Here is a 20,014-nt window from a genome sequence, read left to right on the forward strand (position 1 = left end):
TTGTGGTCTAGTATTACACAAACAAACAAACAAGTAAATAAATAATGAAAAGAGTAGAGAATCTTCCTGTTTTTTTCCAACATGCAAATACAGCACAGGCATCTGGGAGACTAATATGTAAAGCTATTTACCTGGGCAGTAACCCTTTATTTGTTCAATGACTGACTGATATTATAATAAATACGAATAAACAAAAAAGTGAAACATTGTGCTTTTTTGTGTGAGATCGGTAGCTTAAGCATTTCCAAACTTCTCTTGGAGGAAGTTTATTTTTTTACAACGACCATCCAATGCCTAATTCAGCTCATCAGTCCTTCCTTAAGTTAAATCATTGCTGCTGGTAGAACTGAATATATAACATTTATTTATTTAGTTATTTTACTTTGCTAGCTACTTATATTGTGTGAATATTTTGTGTTGACTACAAATCACATGGAATAAGATACTTTTTAGATGACTATTTAGATCTATAGCAGCAGTCATCTTGTGTATGTGTCAGTTGGAGGTGTACATATAGTTTCAGTGTGTTGCATCATGCTACTCATAGACAGATACCTCACTTCTTTTAGCTTTATAGTGCAAAGAAAGAGCAGTAATTACAACAGGCTTGAAAACGTGTACAAGATCAGTTATACCCCAAGACATTTGTGCCTGCTTCTCTGTCCGTGACGAAGGCTTCTTTTTCACTGTTCGCTGATGGTTAGACTGAATGTTTTGTCTTTGATCTCAGGAAGGCTCCTGAATCACAATTAGAATGCAGCACAGGGGCACTGGGCTCACATGTGTGCTGTTCTGTGGTGCCATAGTGGTCTGCTGATGGTCAGCCCTGGGGGGTTTGTGTGTTCCTTCCCTTCTCTTTTCCATGTCTAAATAACCAGATATAACATGCCTGAATGTGTTCTGCAAATTCATTACAGATGAGTACATCCCAACCACCACCATTAACAACACCCCACAGAAAGAAACAACCCGCAACTGATACGCTAACATTCACTTGTTTCCTGTTGCGTCACCTGTGGTGCCTGTTCTTTCATCCAGCAGGATCACGCATCATTTTGCATGTCGTCTGCAATGCTTAGTAGTGACATTACAAATGTTCTGACAGGGAGATGTGGATTGAATGGATTGAAGCAAGTGAGAATCTCTCAGAGGAATATTGGTTAGCACACGAGTGAGACTGGAGGCAGGAGCTACGTAGGTCAGTACTGTAATGGATCTATGAAGAAGAGATCTGGATTAAAATATTTATGTTCTTAATAAATCATCCTTTAAAAATACATAACATACATTCTTATTTGCACACAAACTACAAAGAAATGTTTCATGTACACTCTTAATAACACTCTGCAGGTCTACTGCTTTACTTAGGATATAGTTTATTTAATGAAAGAATGAAAGTATAAATGGTTTCCTGAAGGAGTGTCCCTGCAGAGCTCATTATCATCTTAATTTCCAATTATCTGCAGGACAAATGAGTACACCTGGCATTTCACAGCGAAGCTGTCGATAATCACCACCCATATCCTGCAATGGTTGTTTGATGAACAAATCTATAATTCAAGGCCATAGAACAACATGAAACCGCAAAGCCAACCCAAGCGAGAGGAAAATATTCTGAAACTGGCACCGTAAGAACAAATACTCCTCTGGGGATTTCGCCACCAGCCACATTCAATTCTCCCCTGTCTGCCATTTGATGAGGCAGATGATGGAGCAGGCCTGAGAGAAGCAGGAGAAGAGGAGATGAAAAAAGCATGGTGACATTTCAAAGTGTTTGTATTTCATGCCGGATCAATCCCTAATGGCTCTATGGTGCTCGAATGTGATTCCACTCTTGACGTCACCGTGTTGAAAAATCCAGCTACAGAACATGTATGGACAGAGAGTAGCGATGTCATAAACAAAGTCAAATATGTTCAACACTATGACTCTAATGTTTCCTGGAGAGAAATACTGCATGAGGTTGATAACAGCACTATAATATAAAAGTTGAACTTTTCCTCTTTCCTGTGCATGAATGTTCAAACCAAAGGAAGGTGAATCGCTGCTGTCAGAACAAAACCTCGTATCACCATTTTAGTTGATTTTCAGTTTTTGACATAATTTGAAAATGCACGTTGGCTTTTACATTGTCTGCAAATTTCAAGGATGGACCAAAATAAACCACCAAAAATGACTTGGAAAAAAGTCTGATCCCAATTACTTACATTGAAAGTAATGCAGGTTTTTTCCTTCTCCTGTATCTCCATTTTGGAGATACAAGGTTTTGTTCTGACAGCAGTGATATATACATACATAGAAGAATACAGAATTGTTCTAATAGGTATCCATTGCATCCATTAATTCTCTTTATAATGTGACCATTTATTGTAACAATACATTTTTAAATCAGTTCAAATGAATACTTTAATTCCTTAAATGGCCGGGGCCTGCCGGCAGGCCCAGAGTTTTACTAGACACTTCCATAACCTAAAAAACTTGTAACAGTTTGCACTGTAATCTGTGTAGTTACTGAATAATAAGCCGTAGTATGTCAAAAGCCTGGGATTTTAAGGTGTTAAAAAGGAATACAAAATAACACTTTCTGGGCTCAAATGTTTAAACAAAAGGTTCTATATGTTAGGAACAGCATGTAAAATGAAATAGAACTTGTCCACTACTCAAAGTGCCATTAATTTTTGTTCAGTGTGTAGCTTAAAACCCCACTTTAAAGCCTCTGAATTGCTCCTGTCTTGCCCTTCCTCCAGTGACTGTTCAGTTGTTATGTAGGTAGATTAATCGAATAATACTCACGCATGAAAATGTAATTGGCTTGGAGCAGTGGTTTGGTGATATTTTCCACACTAAATTATTCAAATTATAATCCTGGGTCTGTGAACAAATATGCAGGATGGAACGTACACAGCTCAATAAAATATTCATGGATGCCAAATCGGCTGGGGCCCTCTTTTTCAACTTTAATAAGCATTTTGCTGGACAGCGGTCAAAGCGCAAGTTATCCAATGAGTGTGTTTATTTTGCAGTTTAAAAACCAAAATGAGAAGCTGCAGTGAACTGTCACAAAGAAGGACCTTAAGGGATTGGGTAAAGTTAGTTTCATAGTTGTTACACACTATGTGATAATGTCTGACCTCTGGAAATGGACACTTACTTTTTGGACAGCACATTACAATGGCAATACATAAAAACAGGTGTATGTCATATAGGGTATGTATAAGGACATCATTATGTTTTTCTAAATCACTTTCGTTAAGCAGGCTTAATTTCTTCCTCCAACAAATCAATCTATTAAAAGCAACCCTTCGAACACATTGCATTATTTATCAAGTCTTAAATAAAATATCCATGACAGCTATTTAATATTTTTCTCCTTCCTGTTTATATCTCTGTAGATTAATGCCATCAGCCCTTATAAATGTGAAGATAAAGAGTGGAAACTGAAAATGCTCTTTACAGAAAGAATCTTGATAATAAAAATAGGTCGGCACATTTGAGAACTGACATATATAGATGTATATGGATGCATGAGGGGATATCAATATATGTCAGACAATAATGCAACCCTTTCAAAGCACTTAGTGAAGAAATTCTTAAGTGATTGAGGCACACGTTGTGGAAATCTCCCATCATGAAAATCTTGAGTACCTTTTCGAAATGAATGGGTTAAATTGGTGGCAGTGAAGTGCTACAATTACTATTCTTAAATTATGTCTCTTACTGCATCATTTCAACAATATGCTTGATCCTTCCATACAGCAGAATATAGCTCAATCTACATTACCATGCATGTGATGCATGTGGTTATGTGTGTGCGTTCTTCCTGAAATAACTCTTTTGATACAGAAATAAAGCTTCGATAATAACATTTCTGTTGAAACGGTCAGAAGCTGAGTGCCTCACAGAGCCTGCCCTTTTAAGGCCTTCAGATCTAATCCAAAATTTCACATCTGCACAGCACGACACTGTGTGCCTTGAACGTGGCTCTGCTGGCACAGTGTATGCCTTCAGAATACCAATCATACAGTCAGCTGCTTTCATGACATGCAGTGCTGCTCAAAAATGCACCAAATGGTCGGAGAATGTGATTTCCATTTATAAAGTGCCTCACTAGCTCAAAGGTATTGATGTGTCTGTATGTGTCTCAGTGGCGCCTGTCAGATCAAAACCTCATAACTGCATTTTTATTTTTTGTTGTTTTTTTTTTCAGATTTTCTGAAAATGCTGGCTGTCCTTTGCATCATGGCAAACCTACCAGTAATAGAAAATCCAAAAGTATCTTGGACATTATATTAGGGAGTACCACAGTAGTCACAGTGAGATATTCCAGTTTAAAAACTATAAAAACTTTTTCAGATGATGTATCTTGAAGGTGGGAGGAACTTTTGAAGAACTCTAACTGCTTTGTATTGGATTTTGCAGGGAGGTGTTCTAAAACCAGATGAGGAGCAAAATAATCTGAGAGCTGAAGTTATCCTTTTCATCCAAATAATGGTAGAATCACTAGTATTATACATTTTGTTCAAAGGCTGAGGTTATGAAAATGCTTGCTTGACCTATATTTATAAGCCTGTACATCAGTGGCTAGTCTACTAATTAGGATTGGTTGACACCACATGAATTCCAGAATGTTGTATCATGCACACTCTTTGAGCACTTGTTGTACGGGCACTTGAACAATGTTGTATGGGTACTCGTGTGCATTTTATCAACTCCACTTACCCTGTAGGTGCACTTCGTAGTTTGACAATTACAGACTGTAGTATTTCTCTGCATACTTTATTCCATCTTCACCCTGTTTGGCAAAGGTCAGGACCCCCACAGGACCACCATAGGACAGGTTATTTGGGAGGTGGATCATCATCATGCAATGAGACAGTAGCTCATCTCTTACTGCACAGTTTGTAATAGTTGTCTTCTAGTCCTTCATCAGTGGTCACAGGACACTGCCCACAGGACGCAGTTGGCTGGATATTTTTAGGTGGTGGACTTAAACTTCAAAAAAACTTCAGCAGCCCTGCTGTGTCTGATCCACTCATAGCAGCACAACACTAACACACCACCACAGCAGTTTCAGTGCAGTGCTGAGAATGATCCATCATCCAAATAATACCTGCTCTGTGGTGGTCCTGTGATGTTCCTGACCACTGATGAGCACAGTGAAGGTGGCATAACAAATTATGCAAATGAAGAGATGGACTGGAAATGCAAAAATGCGCCTATGTGATAAGTGGAGCTGAAAAAAATGGAAAATGAGTGTTCTCAAGATAGGTGTACCTAATAAATGCCCAATGTGTATATCTGTGTAATGTAGGTATTGAAGAACACTGATGAACACCATACAGGAAAATAATATAAAATAATGAATTCTGTCAAACTGATGAGGCTGAGGGATACAATACTGTGTGATAGAATACTGCATAATATAACAAGCAACAGTACGCTGTATTTCCACCTTCTGTGTTTAAATCCTGCATTATCACTAAGATGTTCACTTGGCATTTAACAAGCTGCCCTTCCTGACACTGCAGGAGACTTATGATACCTCTTTTCATACTTAGAGTTTGTTTGTTTCCAGAAGAAGATAAAGTCATCATAGACAGATTAATCCTTGTTCAGAACATTGCACCCACAGTACTAACATTCTCCAGAAAGAAGGAGCAGATTACACCTGTTTTAACATCCCTTCTCTCACTGTCACTTTCATTTAGAATTGATTTTAAACTCTTTTTATTGGTTTAAAGCTCTTAACAGCTTAGCACCTTCCTACATCTCTGAATGCCTGACAGTATGTTTCAAATCAAATTTAAAGATCATCAAGAACTCAGTGAACATTCCCAGAATAAAGTAAAAGAAATGTGAGGCCTTTTTGAGTGTTTTTATGCTGGAAATCACCACACCTTTATTATCACCAGGTAAAAAGGCTAACAATTATGAGCTGCATTTTAAATATTTTTAAACTGTTTTAGCTCAATTATGAGCTGCATTTTTTATATCCATTAAAGTCTAATCCATGTGTAAACTATAGAATCAGGATGTCTTATTATGAATTATTTGCAATTCAACTGTAGTATATTAGTATTAATTCAGCCGATCATATAAGACATCATTCATGTAAAACTGCTGATATAAAACATGCATTATTACACAACATAATTCAGCATAAATCAGGCTGACACTATGCTTACTTTCTATTTTTTCTTAGCATGTAAAACATGCTCAATATTTTGGAATATTCTGTAAAGGAAATTAGTAAAAACTGCATATAACTTATATTCAGACTCTTTAAAATGTTGTTTTCCATTAGATTTAAACCTCCAGATGACTTAAAACGCCAACTTTTTCTCTTGATCCTTCTCAAACTGAGCATTGAGCTCAAACATAAAGCTCATACACTTTACAAACATTAACATTTCCCCAGAGCTGCATAGCACAAATGCTGAAGTGCTAGTGGGTTTAAGAGGCTTTATCCACAAGCTTTGATGACTGCCTTTTCCTTCCCCACTTTTTTGCACTTTGAAGAAAGCTCAGAGTCTGCAATGACAGTTCCTTGCTGGGTCCTGTACTTTGAGTTTGTCACTGGTGATGCTCCACTGAAAAAGCCACAAATGAGACAAGATTGAGATTGGACTGATATGCTAAAACAGCTGTCCAGGGTGTCCAGTCCTCGTCTTGAAGTTCTGTAGAGTTCAGATCCAACACACCTGGCTCTAATATTCAGATGTTTTTTTAAGGCCTTCATTACCTGGATTCCCTGCCATTAGATAATAGCAGTATAACCACTATACATTTATACATTTATACATTACCACCACATTTATAGTATCATAATCCCATTATGACCAGAAGCTGTGCTAGTGACAGAAAGCAATGCCAATGTTAACTACTAGCAATGTTTTGCTACTATTTATGTCACTTCTTTTCTATGTAGGTTCTTTTCAGGAGAGGGTGTGCTACTTATTTATCATCTCATTTTGGACTGATGGCATTCTTCACACCTTGGTGATTAACTATCACCTCTTGAGGTACAAAGCGGTTTTACAAGACTGAACAGGCTAACCAGTAGACACATAATATGGACAAAAGGATCGGGACACACCTCTTAATTATTTAATTCAGGTGTTTCATTCATTCCTATTGCCACAGGTCGAGTCTAGCACACAGTGGAGTGAAATTACATTCCTCCAGAAACAAGGTCCAACATGGAACAAAATAGACAATGCAAAGTGCAAAGGTGTATAAAATCAAGCACCTAGCCATACAGTCTTCCATTACAAACATTTGTCACAGAATGGGTCTTTCTAAAGAGCTCTGTTAATTCAAGCATAGTAATGTAACAGGATGCCACCATTGCAACATGTCAGTTTGTAAAATTTCTTCCCTCCTAGATATTCCATGATCAACTGTAAGTTGTGGTATTATCGAAAACTGGAAGCATTTAGGAACCACAGCATAGTGAATAAACGTCGCCAACACTGCTGACTCAATGACTGCAGGATTCCAAACCTTCTCTGGCATTATCATCAGTACAAAAACTGTGTGCTGGGAGCTTCATGGCATGGGTTTCCATGGCCGAGCAGCTACATTTAAGCCTTGTTAGATCCTAATGTCAGCGCATACTGATCAATGCACAATCCTGAGTCCATGAATATATCATGACCTATGGGGTTCAGGCCTATGGTACGCATAAGGCCTTAGGGCTTGCGTCATACAGAGGCCTCAGCTTATGCTCGTGCATTCATATGGGTAGTTGTAACCCATAGTGACAATGATATCTGATTAGCAATGTTCTAACATTATCTGTTGTTTAGGCTCCATGTTCCTGGACGTCATAAACATCCTTGGGGTCCCTTGTCCACCTAAATCTCTATTTCATCCAATCCTCTCCCTCTATTGTCTTGTCGCATGATCGCGCGATGATCATCTCATTTGTGTGTATATACACTCTGCTATTCTGATTAACGAAGGGGAGAGACTTTCTGAGTTCAGACACTGTCTCTGTGGTCATTTGAGTTTCCCCCCAGCTGGCTGGACTCTTAGAAGGACGGAGGGCTTCTGGCTAAGTTCACAGCTTTGGAATTGAGGTCGAACCCTAGAACCTAAAACACGATCAAACGATTCTAACAACCTGGTGTCAGAAGTGGGATGCTGTGTTGGTAAGTAAGACTTTTTTTCTTCTTCTGTCTTATTACTCGCACAGCATCTCATGGTTAATGTCTGAATGTATTACATAACCCTGTAAAGGCATAAGAAGCCTCCGCTGTAAGCGGAGCTGAGTTTCTCTTGACACGGGCAGGCTGGGATTCCGCCCTGTGCAGGAAAGGGTTGTTTTGTGCGCACTGAGAGAAAGGAGAGGATCACTGCTTGTCCAAATTGGACTGGTTTACTGTTTTTTTTTTCTGTTTTCATGCCTGGGTTAAGCTGAGTACATGCAGTGTTTGTGAACCTGAAGCCTCCCTCCTTCGAGTCATTCATTATCATTTTTCTCATTTTTGTGCCGTGTGTGTTTTCATTCTTGTCTGTGTTTTGTTGTGTGTGTGTTTATTAACCATTTAACATACTGCCTGTGAACCACGGGGTCGGGTGTTAGTTATGTTAAACCTAAAGCAGGGGAAACGCCAAAGGATTGGCTTGAACGTTGTAATTTGGGCTCACATTGCAATCCTTATATCAATTGTTTGGCTGGGTGGACTGAGTGTACAGGACTTAGGCAATATCCAAGAACTGGCTTATTTAAGCAAGAGATGCTAGATTTAACTCACTGGTTGATTCATGGAGTTTATGGGAATCCAAACTGGGATTATGATTATATGGAGGAATCATGGTTGGCTTGGGTAAAAGCAAAAAAGGTGTGGGATAAGTCGCATGGAATAGAACTTAGTAGGATGCCTAAAGCTCTGAAGCAGGGTAGTTTGTCTAGTTTGTCCTCCATTGGTCAAACAAGGGTCAACTAAGCTGGCAGCCTTAGTTAGTAAGTCTGATGTGAACCCTGCAATGGTCTCAGACTCTAATGACATGAAACAGGAAGTCAGCAAGGGAGGGGCCGGTGGCTGTGCTGCCCCCTCCTCTTCATGCTTGTCTCCCTCTTGTCTCATCACCAAGCACAATGCCCAACATCGGATGGAGTCATGTAAAGCACGTCGCCACTGGAGCAGTGAAAGCTTTTTCTGTCGAGTGACAAATCATACTTCTCTATGTGACAGCCTTATAGATTAATCTGGGTTTGGTGAATGCCAGGAGAACATCACTTGCCTGACTACATTGTGCCAACTGTAAAATTTGGTGGAGGAGGGATAAAACTATGGGGTTGTTTTTCAGGGGTTGGCCTAGACCCCTTAGTTCCAGTGAGGGAAACCTTAATGCTTCAACAACCAAGACATTTTGGACATTTGTATGCTTCCAACTTTGTGTGAAGTGTGGGGAAGACCTTTCTCTGTTCCAGCATGACTGTGCCCCAGTGCATAAAGGCGTGGCTGGGTGAGTTTGGTGTGGAAGAACATGATTGTCACACACAGTCCTGACCTCAACCCCATCAAATACCTTTGGGATAAACTAGAATGGAGATTGTGAGCCAGAGCATCTCATCCAGTATCCATGTCTGACCACACAAATGCTCTTTTGGATAATTAGGCAAAAATTCTCACACATTCCAAAATCTTGTAGATATCTTCCTAGAAGAGTGGAAATTGTTGTAGCTGCAAAGGAAGGACCAACTCCATATTAATCCCTATGGATTTAGAATGGAATGTAATAAAAGCTCTTGTAGGAGTAACATGTAGGTGTTTCAATACTTTTGTCCATTTAGTGTATTTCGGCAACATGGTACATAGATGTCTTTGACTTAACATCAAAACTGCTATTTCTTCACACTCTATCGATAATTTGAGTTAATTTTGGAATGTTTTAAACTATAAATTTTGTAAATTGTTCCACACTAATAATTTTTGAAGAGAGATATGTTAATTAGAGAGTGGAACCCTGTGATTTTTCCTTTCAAGATTTTTCAAAGAACTCTACCGCTGATGTCCAAAACTAGGAGTAATCTGGGTTAGAACACCAGCTCTTGGTTTCTCTAAACTGCACTTGAGTGAACTTGAGTGAAATTTTGCATTGGCAGGTGGTCCAGACATAGGCCTGAAAATGTAACCTTGGTTTTAGAGAATTGAATACCAGCCAATCAGCATGAAAAATTAGTCGCTGTTGGAAGCAACTGTTTAAAAGATAATTCACTGCTGGAACTGTTAAATTCAGTGTTGGAGCCTTTCTGCCAAAGTATGCCTCAGTTTCTTGGCCAGAAAATGATAATTAGAACAGACCAAAGTAAAAGATGTGAAACTGTGTAGTGCTTACTCAGCACACTTGCTCTGCAGAGAACAGTGTTCTATATTACTCTTGTTCCAAGTGAAATATTAGAGTACATTGCAAACACATGCAAACAAGCTTCTTCTCAGCATCTTTCTTTGGCTTTAGCAGAAAAGTTCTGGCTAGAATAGCACAACACATTCAGACTCTTTCCTTCTCTCTCTCATGCTATAAATGGAAATGGAGCTGAACACAGACTGCATGGCTTCATTGTTCGAATCAGTATGCACCTGTTTTCTCTTCATTATTGTCATACACTACTGTTTTAACTCATGTACGAACACTCCATAAAGGCACACTCCATAAAAGAGGACAACCCCCACTGGAGATTTTCAGCAGTATTTGAAAAGTAATTAGTCTTTGGTTCTGGTACGCTCTCTGAGCCGCAGCCTCTTATAGCCACGCGCAGCGTCAGGGTTTAATGACCCACCCTGTGACTAATTGCTTAGCAATCAGTGTGCTAGTCATGTGTGAAAAATGCCCCTTGTTTAAGCTGAGAGAAGCACATTTCCCCCAGTGAGTATGTGCCATATGCCACTCTCACACACACATGCACACACACTACTTGCTTGGAGAACAGGATGGGCATTTGATTACATGTTGAGCATTGTGCTGTGTGAGTATAACTCATCACCGTGCCTTTTAGGTCAAATGTATTACCCTCCGCTTTAATGAGACCTTTAATTACACATAAACAAATGTGTTATTTGGGGGACTACATCAATTAGGAGTAGCAGAGATGTTGTACCTGTGGCTAAAAACCTGGTGTAGGTGGACATAAATGGCAGCTGTGGGACAAGAATGTAATGATAGGGGGTCAAAGGTAGAGCTGGACTATGTACACACACACAGATACACACATTTCAGAACCTTTCAGGGATATTCCTACTCAATCAAAATGAACTACAACCAGGGATAATATCCTTAAGAGACAACGTTTTCTTTTGCTCTTCACAAAAACAAATGAAGACATTAGGAAGGCTATTTATGATTTTGGAAAACTGAAAGAGGCACCAAGATTTTAATCAAGTCATTCAGGAGCTGGATTCTTGATCCCTGTTTGAGCTACTTTCAGAGATGCTAGCACCATCTGTAAGGAAGCAGAGGACAACTAATCCTGCTGGTGATTACCAAAAGGTTGTGGTTATTGGTACATAGCTCTTCAGTTATCTTGGTTGTTTCCATGCCACCAGCTGAGATGATTTTTATTGGTCTTTGATTTTGCCTGCAAAAGGACAAATAAAGTGAAATCCAATTTCATTTCAGTTACACATACTAAAATTCATTTTTATTATTCATATACATTGCACAAACATAAATAAATTATGTGTATAGTTAAAAAAGGCTTCTAAATATTTTGCATTATTCTTGTTGATTGTCACGGTTGGCCCCTCCCAGTCCTGTCCATGTGTTTTGTTTTCCACCCCTGATTGCTTTCACCTGTCCCTCGTTTTCCCTGTGTACTTAAGCCCTGTGTTTGCCCCTTGCGTTTGCTGGTCTTTGTTTGATGTCTCGGTCTCCGTTTGTTGTGTTGATTCTGGTTTTTGTCATGTCTGTCCCCCCGATCTGTCCGTGTTGGCTATATGATCCTGGACTGTTTTGACCACAACCCTGGATTTGTCCCTAATAAATCTCGCTTATCTCAGCACATGCGTCCGCCTCCTCGCTCCCCGTTACATTGATGTGTGACAGGCTTTAGGAACCTCATTCTAATACTGTGTAGGACCTCACTTCTGGGAACAGACTAAAGTCTTTGTGGCATTGATTTTGCAAGGAGTTGTAAACATTGTTTTTTTTTTACGTAAACTTAAAAGATAAGGTAAAGGTCAGCTTTTTTCACAGCTTTTTTGAGTTTATTAAACTTAAGGGTGCTGGTGAAGCCCTATTCCCATTTAAGTTGAATGCTCAAGAAAGTTGTTACCTTGAAATTTTAAGATGACACTTTTTCAAATTTTAGTGTTTGGTCCACACTAATATGGTTGTATCACATAATTGCTGCAGATTTGTTAAAATTGCTGCACATTCATGCTGTTCAATTTCTACCAAACTTCAAATGTCCTTTGTTGGATTCAGACTAGGGAGCAATTGGATTCACTGGCCCTGTTCACACTTTAGTAATATGTGGTCCTGTATCTGCATGTTATCCATTTACAAGAGAAGTATAACCATATTTGTGAACGGAATGTGTTCTAGTTGTCTTGATCCTGAGGTAGTTAAGCATGCATTGTGATTGTGTGTGTAAACATAATGAGTGGTCGGTGGGTGCAGAATTAGCTACTTCAGTCAGTTAATGTAGTACAGCTCCTGTCATCAGCATTTCCCAGGATGCACCATGTGGAGGCTTCTGTATGCATCCTCTCCTTTTCAATGTGTACACAAACGACCAGCCCATACCGGAAGGATGCAGCAGGTTCATCTACACGGATGACCTAGCCCTGGCAATGCAGCAGCATGGCTTCTCAGAAGTCAACCCTTGAAAAAGGCCTCTGAGATATCTCAACATAATATCTACAAAACCATCTGCACCTAAATCATGGGAAGACCAAAATCTGAAGCTTCTACCTCAAAACAGGGAAACAAAACAGGAGCTTAACATAACCTGGGATGGCATGAGGCTAGAACACAACCAGTATCAGTATACCTGGGAGTAACCTTAGAATTATTTTATGTTATGTAGAACACATTAAGAAGACAAGAGGCAAGGTCTGCACCAGAAACAGCCTGCTATGACGATTAACAAGCTCTAAGCATGCTGTAAACAATAGCATTAGCCCTGTGTTTTTCTGCCCCCGAGTATGCCTGTCCAGTATGGAACAGTTCCTGCCACACACACAGAATCGACCCCATCTTCAATGAGACCTGAAACATAGTGACTGGGTGCCCTTAGAGAACTTCAGTACCCTGCCTCTATGCTCTTTAAGGCATCGCTACCCCTTACATCCGGAGAGCAATTACCACCTAAGCTGAGTGGACAAAGCAAGCCAATGACATCCAGCACCTACTCTGTGCGCACTCTGTTGCCCATGAACGACTTGGCTCCAGGAGCAGTTTCTTGGATGCCACAGATGCTCAGCCAGTGCCAGCGAATGGAATTGGAACATTGGAACAGCCTAGGCAGTCAGACAGCCTAATAAATGGAGAGAGGGATCACCCCAAATGAACGCCTTGCCTCCGGTCTTGACCAACCCTGGACTGTCAGAAAAACCTTGAACCGACTGCGATTCAGTGAGAGACGCTGCAAGGCATCCCTAAAGAAACTGAATATGATAACATCTGACTCATCCATGTGCGGTGAACTCCAAGCCATGGAACACCTCATGAGATGCAGTTTTGCTCCATAGTGCAGAGCAGGAGACCTGGCTGAACCAAATGCAACAGTGCTCGCCTATGTTAACTACCTGAAGGACATGATATAGATGACGGCTGGACATGAGGAAGAATGGGGCCAACTTGGCTACATTTGTGGTCTAACATTATATGCTTTCCACCCACAATTTTAAATATCCTTGCCACTTCTCTCATGAAGCAAGTTGTTTTTTAGGCTTTGTGTGTGTGTGTGTTCAAACATAGGCGTATTGACACAAAAGCAATTTAACACCTGAGAAGAAAAGTACACAGATCTCTCACCACTCCTGGTTGTAATTTTAATCCACATTTTTTTCAACATTGCTTCAGTTATGGATGCTTAGCAAAACACAACTCCTTTTCAGTTCTTCCTCTATAGTTTAAAAGGCCCAGAGCTAGCTACAGTGAAAAATATATGAAGCATTAAACACACCACAACCTAAATAGACTCTACCTACTCAGCACTGGTGCATTGCTATCCTGATTTTAAAATGTAAATATTATGCAGGGATACAAGATCTAATCAATATCTCAATATAGAAGCTATGTTTGAAAATGGCAAGTGTAAACATGCTATGTCTTAATGAGACTATGATCCAATCAGTCAGATCATGGTGATAATATGTTGATACCAAGTGTAAACAGGGCATTGTCATGGAACCAGTTTAAAAAGACTTGTGCATTGTGACAAAGTGCTGGAAGTACCCATTAGAAGACGCTACCATCTGCAGGTCACAGCAAAAATTCTGATTCATCAGAACAGGCAATGTTTTCACAATCAGCAACTGTCCAGTTCTGGAGAGCCTGTGCCCACTGCAGCCTTAGATTCTCATTCTTGGTTGACAGGACTGAACCTGAAGAGGTCTTCTGCTGTTGTAGCCCATCCGCTTTAGCTCATCTGCCTCTATAATTTAATGTGCTGTTCAATTAGAGATGCTTTTCTGATCACCACTGAACTACAGAGTAGTTATTTGAGTTACTATAGCCTTCTGGGCAACATAAAACAAATCTGCCAAGCTTCTCCTGACCCCTCTCATTAATAAAGCATGTCCATTTTAATCTTCCCATAAAGAAACAAATTGTATTTAAATAATTACAAAAAAACTGCTTATTGCAAGAGATGATCCTACACACACATACACTATATGTTCAAAAGTATCCCCCTAAATAGATACCTCTTCTAAATACTGAATTCAGCTGCTTTAAGGCACCCTTTGCTGACAGGCATTCAATTGTGTAGAGAAATTGTATAATTTGGAAGAAAAGCATTCCTGTCACAATGGGACTCTGGAGCAGCTGCTCAGGAACCTAATATGTTACCATGCCCAATTTCAAGCATCACCCCCCCCCAGCATTGGGCTGTAAAGCAGTGGAACTATGTTCTTTGAAAGTTGGAGGTCCATCCAATAGCTAAGGGATAATGTAGTGGCATTTGATTATTTGATTATCCAACATCAGAATCTGACCTCACTAAAGCATTTTGGCACAATACAGACAAATGCAACATCTAGGAAAGACTTCCCAGAAGAGTAGAGGCTGTTACTCTACAAAGGAGAACAAACTGCTTATTAATACCCTTGATTTCAGAAGAAAGGTTGGCTGAGCAGGTGTCTACAAACTTCTGGAAAAATACATATTCCCACAGGTATTGTAACATTGATTTCTGGTCTAGCTCTCTCTGTCTTTCTCTCTTATGGGCTTACTCTCTGTACACACTGAAGCAAATATGCTATAATCTGATCATACTTTGGCATCATTGTTACAAATCATTAAAATTCCTATTAGAATGTGTGCGCATGTTTATATGGTATAAATCTGCATTCTTATCTCTTGCTCTCTGAGCACAGAGATACTGATAAACATGGATTGGGCCAACAGAAGTCAACACCCTCCCCTTAGTCACACAAAGACACAGCACACACACACACACGCACACACACAGTGGCAGTGTAGTGATGGTGTGCAGAAATACTAAAATATTCATTACTTTCTCCTTCTATTCATCTAGGCTGAATTGAGGAGAGCCTAACCTGAGGGCAGAGAGAGACTCGAGTGTCTGTGGAGCCCACAGGGAAGCCCAGGTATCTACTGTAATAAAAGCAAACTAGTAGTGTAATAGTAGGCAAAGGAGCAGCATAGACATCAAATAGAGGAACCGTATAACAGAGGAGTTATTTTGGTGAGGGAAATGTGGAATGTGATAATCCACAGAGCATTGCAGCAGAGCAGGCGGCACTTTCAAGACCTATATGTATAATCTTCGCTGCTCCTATTGCATTAACACTTGATAAAATTGTGCAAATGTATTATATATTAACTCAATAACTAATAATATGCTTCCCAGTTAATATCACAGTTAGTTTAAACAAATAACACATTCTTCAATTAACTAAAATGCTGACCAGGTCTACAAAGAGCACATGCTCAATATGCTTCCTTATAAAATGCTCCTCTACAGATGTTTTATCTAGTGAAAAATCCATTGTGATCATTTTTCTGAATGCTGAAAAATATATTTTGTCATCTTATACATAATATCTATTAGTAATGAGTTCAAAAACTGACTGTCTTTTTTATTGTCTACTTAGATAATTTATCAAAAGGGAAAATACAACCCCATTTCCAAAAAAGATAGGATGCTGTGCAAAATGTAAATAAAAATAGAAGGCAATGATATGCAAATCATGTAAACCATACTAAAGGAAAATATGACAAAGACAACATATAAAACCATTGAAACTGAGAAATTAGATTTTTTTTTCTTCAATTTGCCCATTTTGAGCTTGAACCCAACAACACATTCCATAACACATCCCATAAGTTGGGACAGGGGCATGTTCACCACTGTGTTTCATCACCTTTACTTTTATCAATACTCTGTGTTTGGGAACTGAGGAGATCAATTGCTATAGTTTTGATAAAGAAATGTTTCCCCATCCTTGTTTGATATAAGATTTCAGCTACTCAACAGTTCAGGGGCTTGTAGTATTTTTTTATTTCATAACCCTCCGAATGTTATCAGTGGGTGACAGGTCTGGACTGCAGCAGGCCACTTTAGCACCAGAACTCTTTTAATACGGGGCAATGTTGTAATATGTGCAGAATGTGGTTTGGCATCGTCTTGCTGAAATAAGGCCTTCCCTGAAAAAGACATTGTCTGGATGGCAGCTTATGTTTTCAAAAACTGTATATATTGTTCAGCATTAATGGTGCCAGTCACCCATACCATGTGCATTAATGCACCCCTATACCATCATGAATACTGACTTTTAAATTGTGCAGTGATAACAAGCCTGATGTTCTTTAGCCTGACCTAACCCTAGTGTCCTTGATTTCCAAAAAGAATTTTGTATTTTTCAAAGATTTTTTGGACCACAAGACCCTTTTCCATTACACCTCAGTCCATTTTAAATGAGCTCAGGCCCAGAGAAGGAGGCAGGGTTTCTGGATCCTGTTTATATATGGTTTCTTCTTTGCTTTTTAGAGTTTTAACTGGATGCAACCACAAAGTGTTTTCACAGACAGTTGTTTTCAGAAGTGTTTCTGAGCCCACTACAGAATCATGTCTTTTTTTTAATGTAGTGCCAACTGAAGACCCAAAGATCATGGCTAGCAAATACATGTTGAGAAATGTTTTATAACCAATTATGTTACTGACCTGTTCTCAATTAACCACCAGGTATTTTTTTAAGCATTACACAACTTTACCAGCCTTTTGTTGCCCCATCCCAACTTTTTCTAAATGTGTTGCTGGCATCAAATTGAAAATGGGTAAATATTTTTCAAAAAACAATAAAATGTATCAGTTTCCAAATTTGATATGTTGTCTCTGTACTATTTCCAAGTAAATATAGGGTTAAAATGATTTACACATCATTGCATTTTGTTTTTATTTACATTTTGCATGTTTCCCAACTTTTTCGGAAATGGGGTTGTATATAGAACAGATTTGACAGGAAATGATCAGTTACACTTTTCATCACATATATCCATATGTCCAGAATTTAAGACTTTATTGAGCAATAAAAAATATACACCAGGGAAAATATTTTCTTTTTTTTCCATTAGTGTTTTCCTTTTTTTAACGATTTTTAAATTTTTATTCTCAAAATCAGATCTTACTCTCCTGCTCGTAGGATCTACAGTTCAAATGATCCAAAAGCATAAGAAGAACAATGCAAGTCAGTCTGTCTTTGTAGCTGACCTAATTTTTTGGCAGGATAACGGTCCAAGAACATTTCACGTTATTGATAAAACAATGAAATCCAGAGTAGCAAAAGAGGCCAGTTTGACTTGTCTTTTGTCTGTGTTGTTCATAGTTTCTGATCAAACTAGAAAAAATTAAGTCTGTTCATCTGCGTCCTTGGTAGTTGATTCGGATTGCACGTCAGCCTCTTCTCCATAGAGTTCGGCTAGTTTTTGAAATTCTGGACCCCATTCATCTAGAAACTTGTAATCCTGTTCTGAATGGATGCCAGCTGACCCCAGTGAGCTGATGGAACCTGCCGGTGACCCCTGACCTTCGTATGCATATGTCTGTAATGAATCATAAGGCGGTACACTGGTGTCTTGGTCCGCCTCTGATAGTCTCTGCTTGATAAAATCACGGACATCCATTTCCTCTTCTGTTCCCAGGGAGGAAAGGCTGTGGGTGCCATGGCGATGGTGTGGTCTTCCTGATGACCCTGGTCGATTGCCCTCAGGTCGTACATCCCGCCTGAACTTGAGCTCCTCGGCAGCTTCTGGGTTTCGGAGAGCGATGATGTCGAAGGCTTCAGTGTCCTCCTCCCCACCTCCTTCATCATCATAGGTAACCACGTTCTCCCGAATGTCTTCCTCAGAGATGATCAGTGGCTCCTTCTTGCTCCGTCGCAGTGTGATGAACAGAATCACAATGGCTGAAGAGAAAAGCAAATATGTCATTAATAAGAACCCTTTTTTGATTGCATTTGCAAACACAGGTTAAGATGTGTTGGCTTTAGAATATAATCACTGAAAAATCAAACAGCACTAAACAGAAAAAAACTAAGAAGAATATTTCAAATATGTATGCTTACTATGCTCCTGCACTTCAAAACTCCTTGTTTTTCTGATATGCTTTCATTGCATTAGTTGACCAACAAGGCAAGAAGAGAGATAAACAAACTCCTTGATAAGACAGATTGACTGAAAGGATGGAAATCAAACCAACTGTCAAGTGAAACCAAGATTCTATAACCATTATATCAGTGTTGATGCTCAGTTTTGGTCACAGCATTATTTAAAATGGTACAGACACTCTGTCTCCCCAGAGGAGTATGAACAGGCTTAAGTTAGAGGACATTTCTGTGGCCTGCAATGCTGCCAAAACTGTAAGCACATCATTACAATACAACCACAAACAGCTGCCTGTGTGGTCAACCATATCAATACAGTGTAACCCATATTTCAGCCCAGTTAAATGGACACTCCAGGCATAATAAAAAGTGTAACTATTGCTACATCTGTTGTAAACATGCCTACTTGCATTCAACAGCAGTCCCACAATAATCCTGAGAGTGAGATTTCCCAGTTTACAAACTAGCAAAATCTATTTCTGATGATGCATCTTGAAGGTGGAAGTAAATTTTGAAAGACTACAACTACTTTGGGGCAGATACTTTAGGGCAGGCCGTTGGCATTTTCCCCCACCAGCTTAATAATGTAGAAGTAGGCCAGATAGCTAGCGTTACTGCTAGGAAGCTGAACATTATTTCTATATTTATTATTGATGTCTCAGCATCAGCAAATTTCCCAAACGTTGCATGACACAATGTATGACGGATACAAAGGATACAAACTTGTTCATTCTGTTACTAATAATATTAATAAGGCTGAAGAATGCAGTGCTGTGCTATGGAATAGCATAAAACATGATAAATAACAGATTAAATGTTTTTAGACTGCAATATCCTTTTAACTAAAGCACATAGACACAAGCATGAATCACAAAGTCCCAACAGTGACTGAAATAGTTGGAGTTAGATTGTATAAGTGAAAACACAATAGAAGTAATAAGTATTGGTTAAATTAAGAACGCATTATCACAACCCTCATTTCTGGCAAAACATGGCATTGTCATTAGAAGCTTATCCTAAACACAAGCCACACTCACAGGAAGGTCCAGAGATGAAGACAAGATAATATAATCACAACAAGAAAACCATCAACATTTAATATTCACTGTAAAGGACACCAAGTAAGAGCTTAGTAACAGTAAAGAAAGAACGGCACTCATAATCAATATTAAAGGTCCTTCACAAGTCTGGAATTAAAAACACATTAAGATCCA

The 20,014-nt window shown here is 39.2% G+C and overlaps 1 protein-coding gene across 3 annotated transcripts in view; it reads right to left on the bottom strand.

The window, feature by feature from the left end:
* Positions 1-17,692: 17,692 nt before the first annotated feature.
* LOC108430851 (cadherin-18) overlaps positions 17,693-20,014 on the bottom strand; it is a 214,639-nt gene continuing 212,317 nt past the window's right edge. For 2 of the 3 annotated variants that reach the window (XM_037544460.1, XM_017703642.2), the window contains exon 12: positions 18,046-18,602. In XM_037544460.1, the coding sequence (XP_037400357.1) occupies positions 18,046-18,602 (557 nt within the window). Of the gene's footprint in view, positions 18,603-20,014 lie in introns of all 3 variants that reach the window. The other variant, XM_037544461.1, reaches the window with a different exon arrangement.

The sequence above is a fragment of the Pygocentrus nattereri genome, chromosome 13, assembly GCF_015220715.1.
Source record: "Pygocentrus nattereri isolate fPygNat1 chromosome 13, fPygNat1.pri, whole genome shotgun sequence".
Lineage (NCBI taxonomy): Eukaryota > Metazoa > Chordata > Actinopteri > Characiformes > Serrasalmidae > Pygocentrus > Pygocentrus nattereri.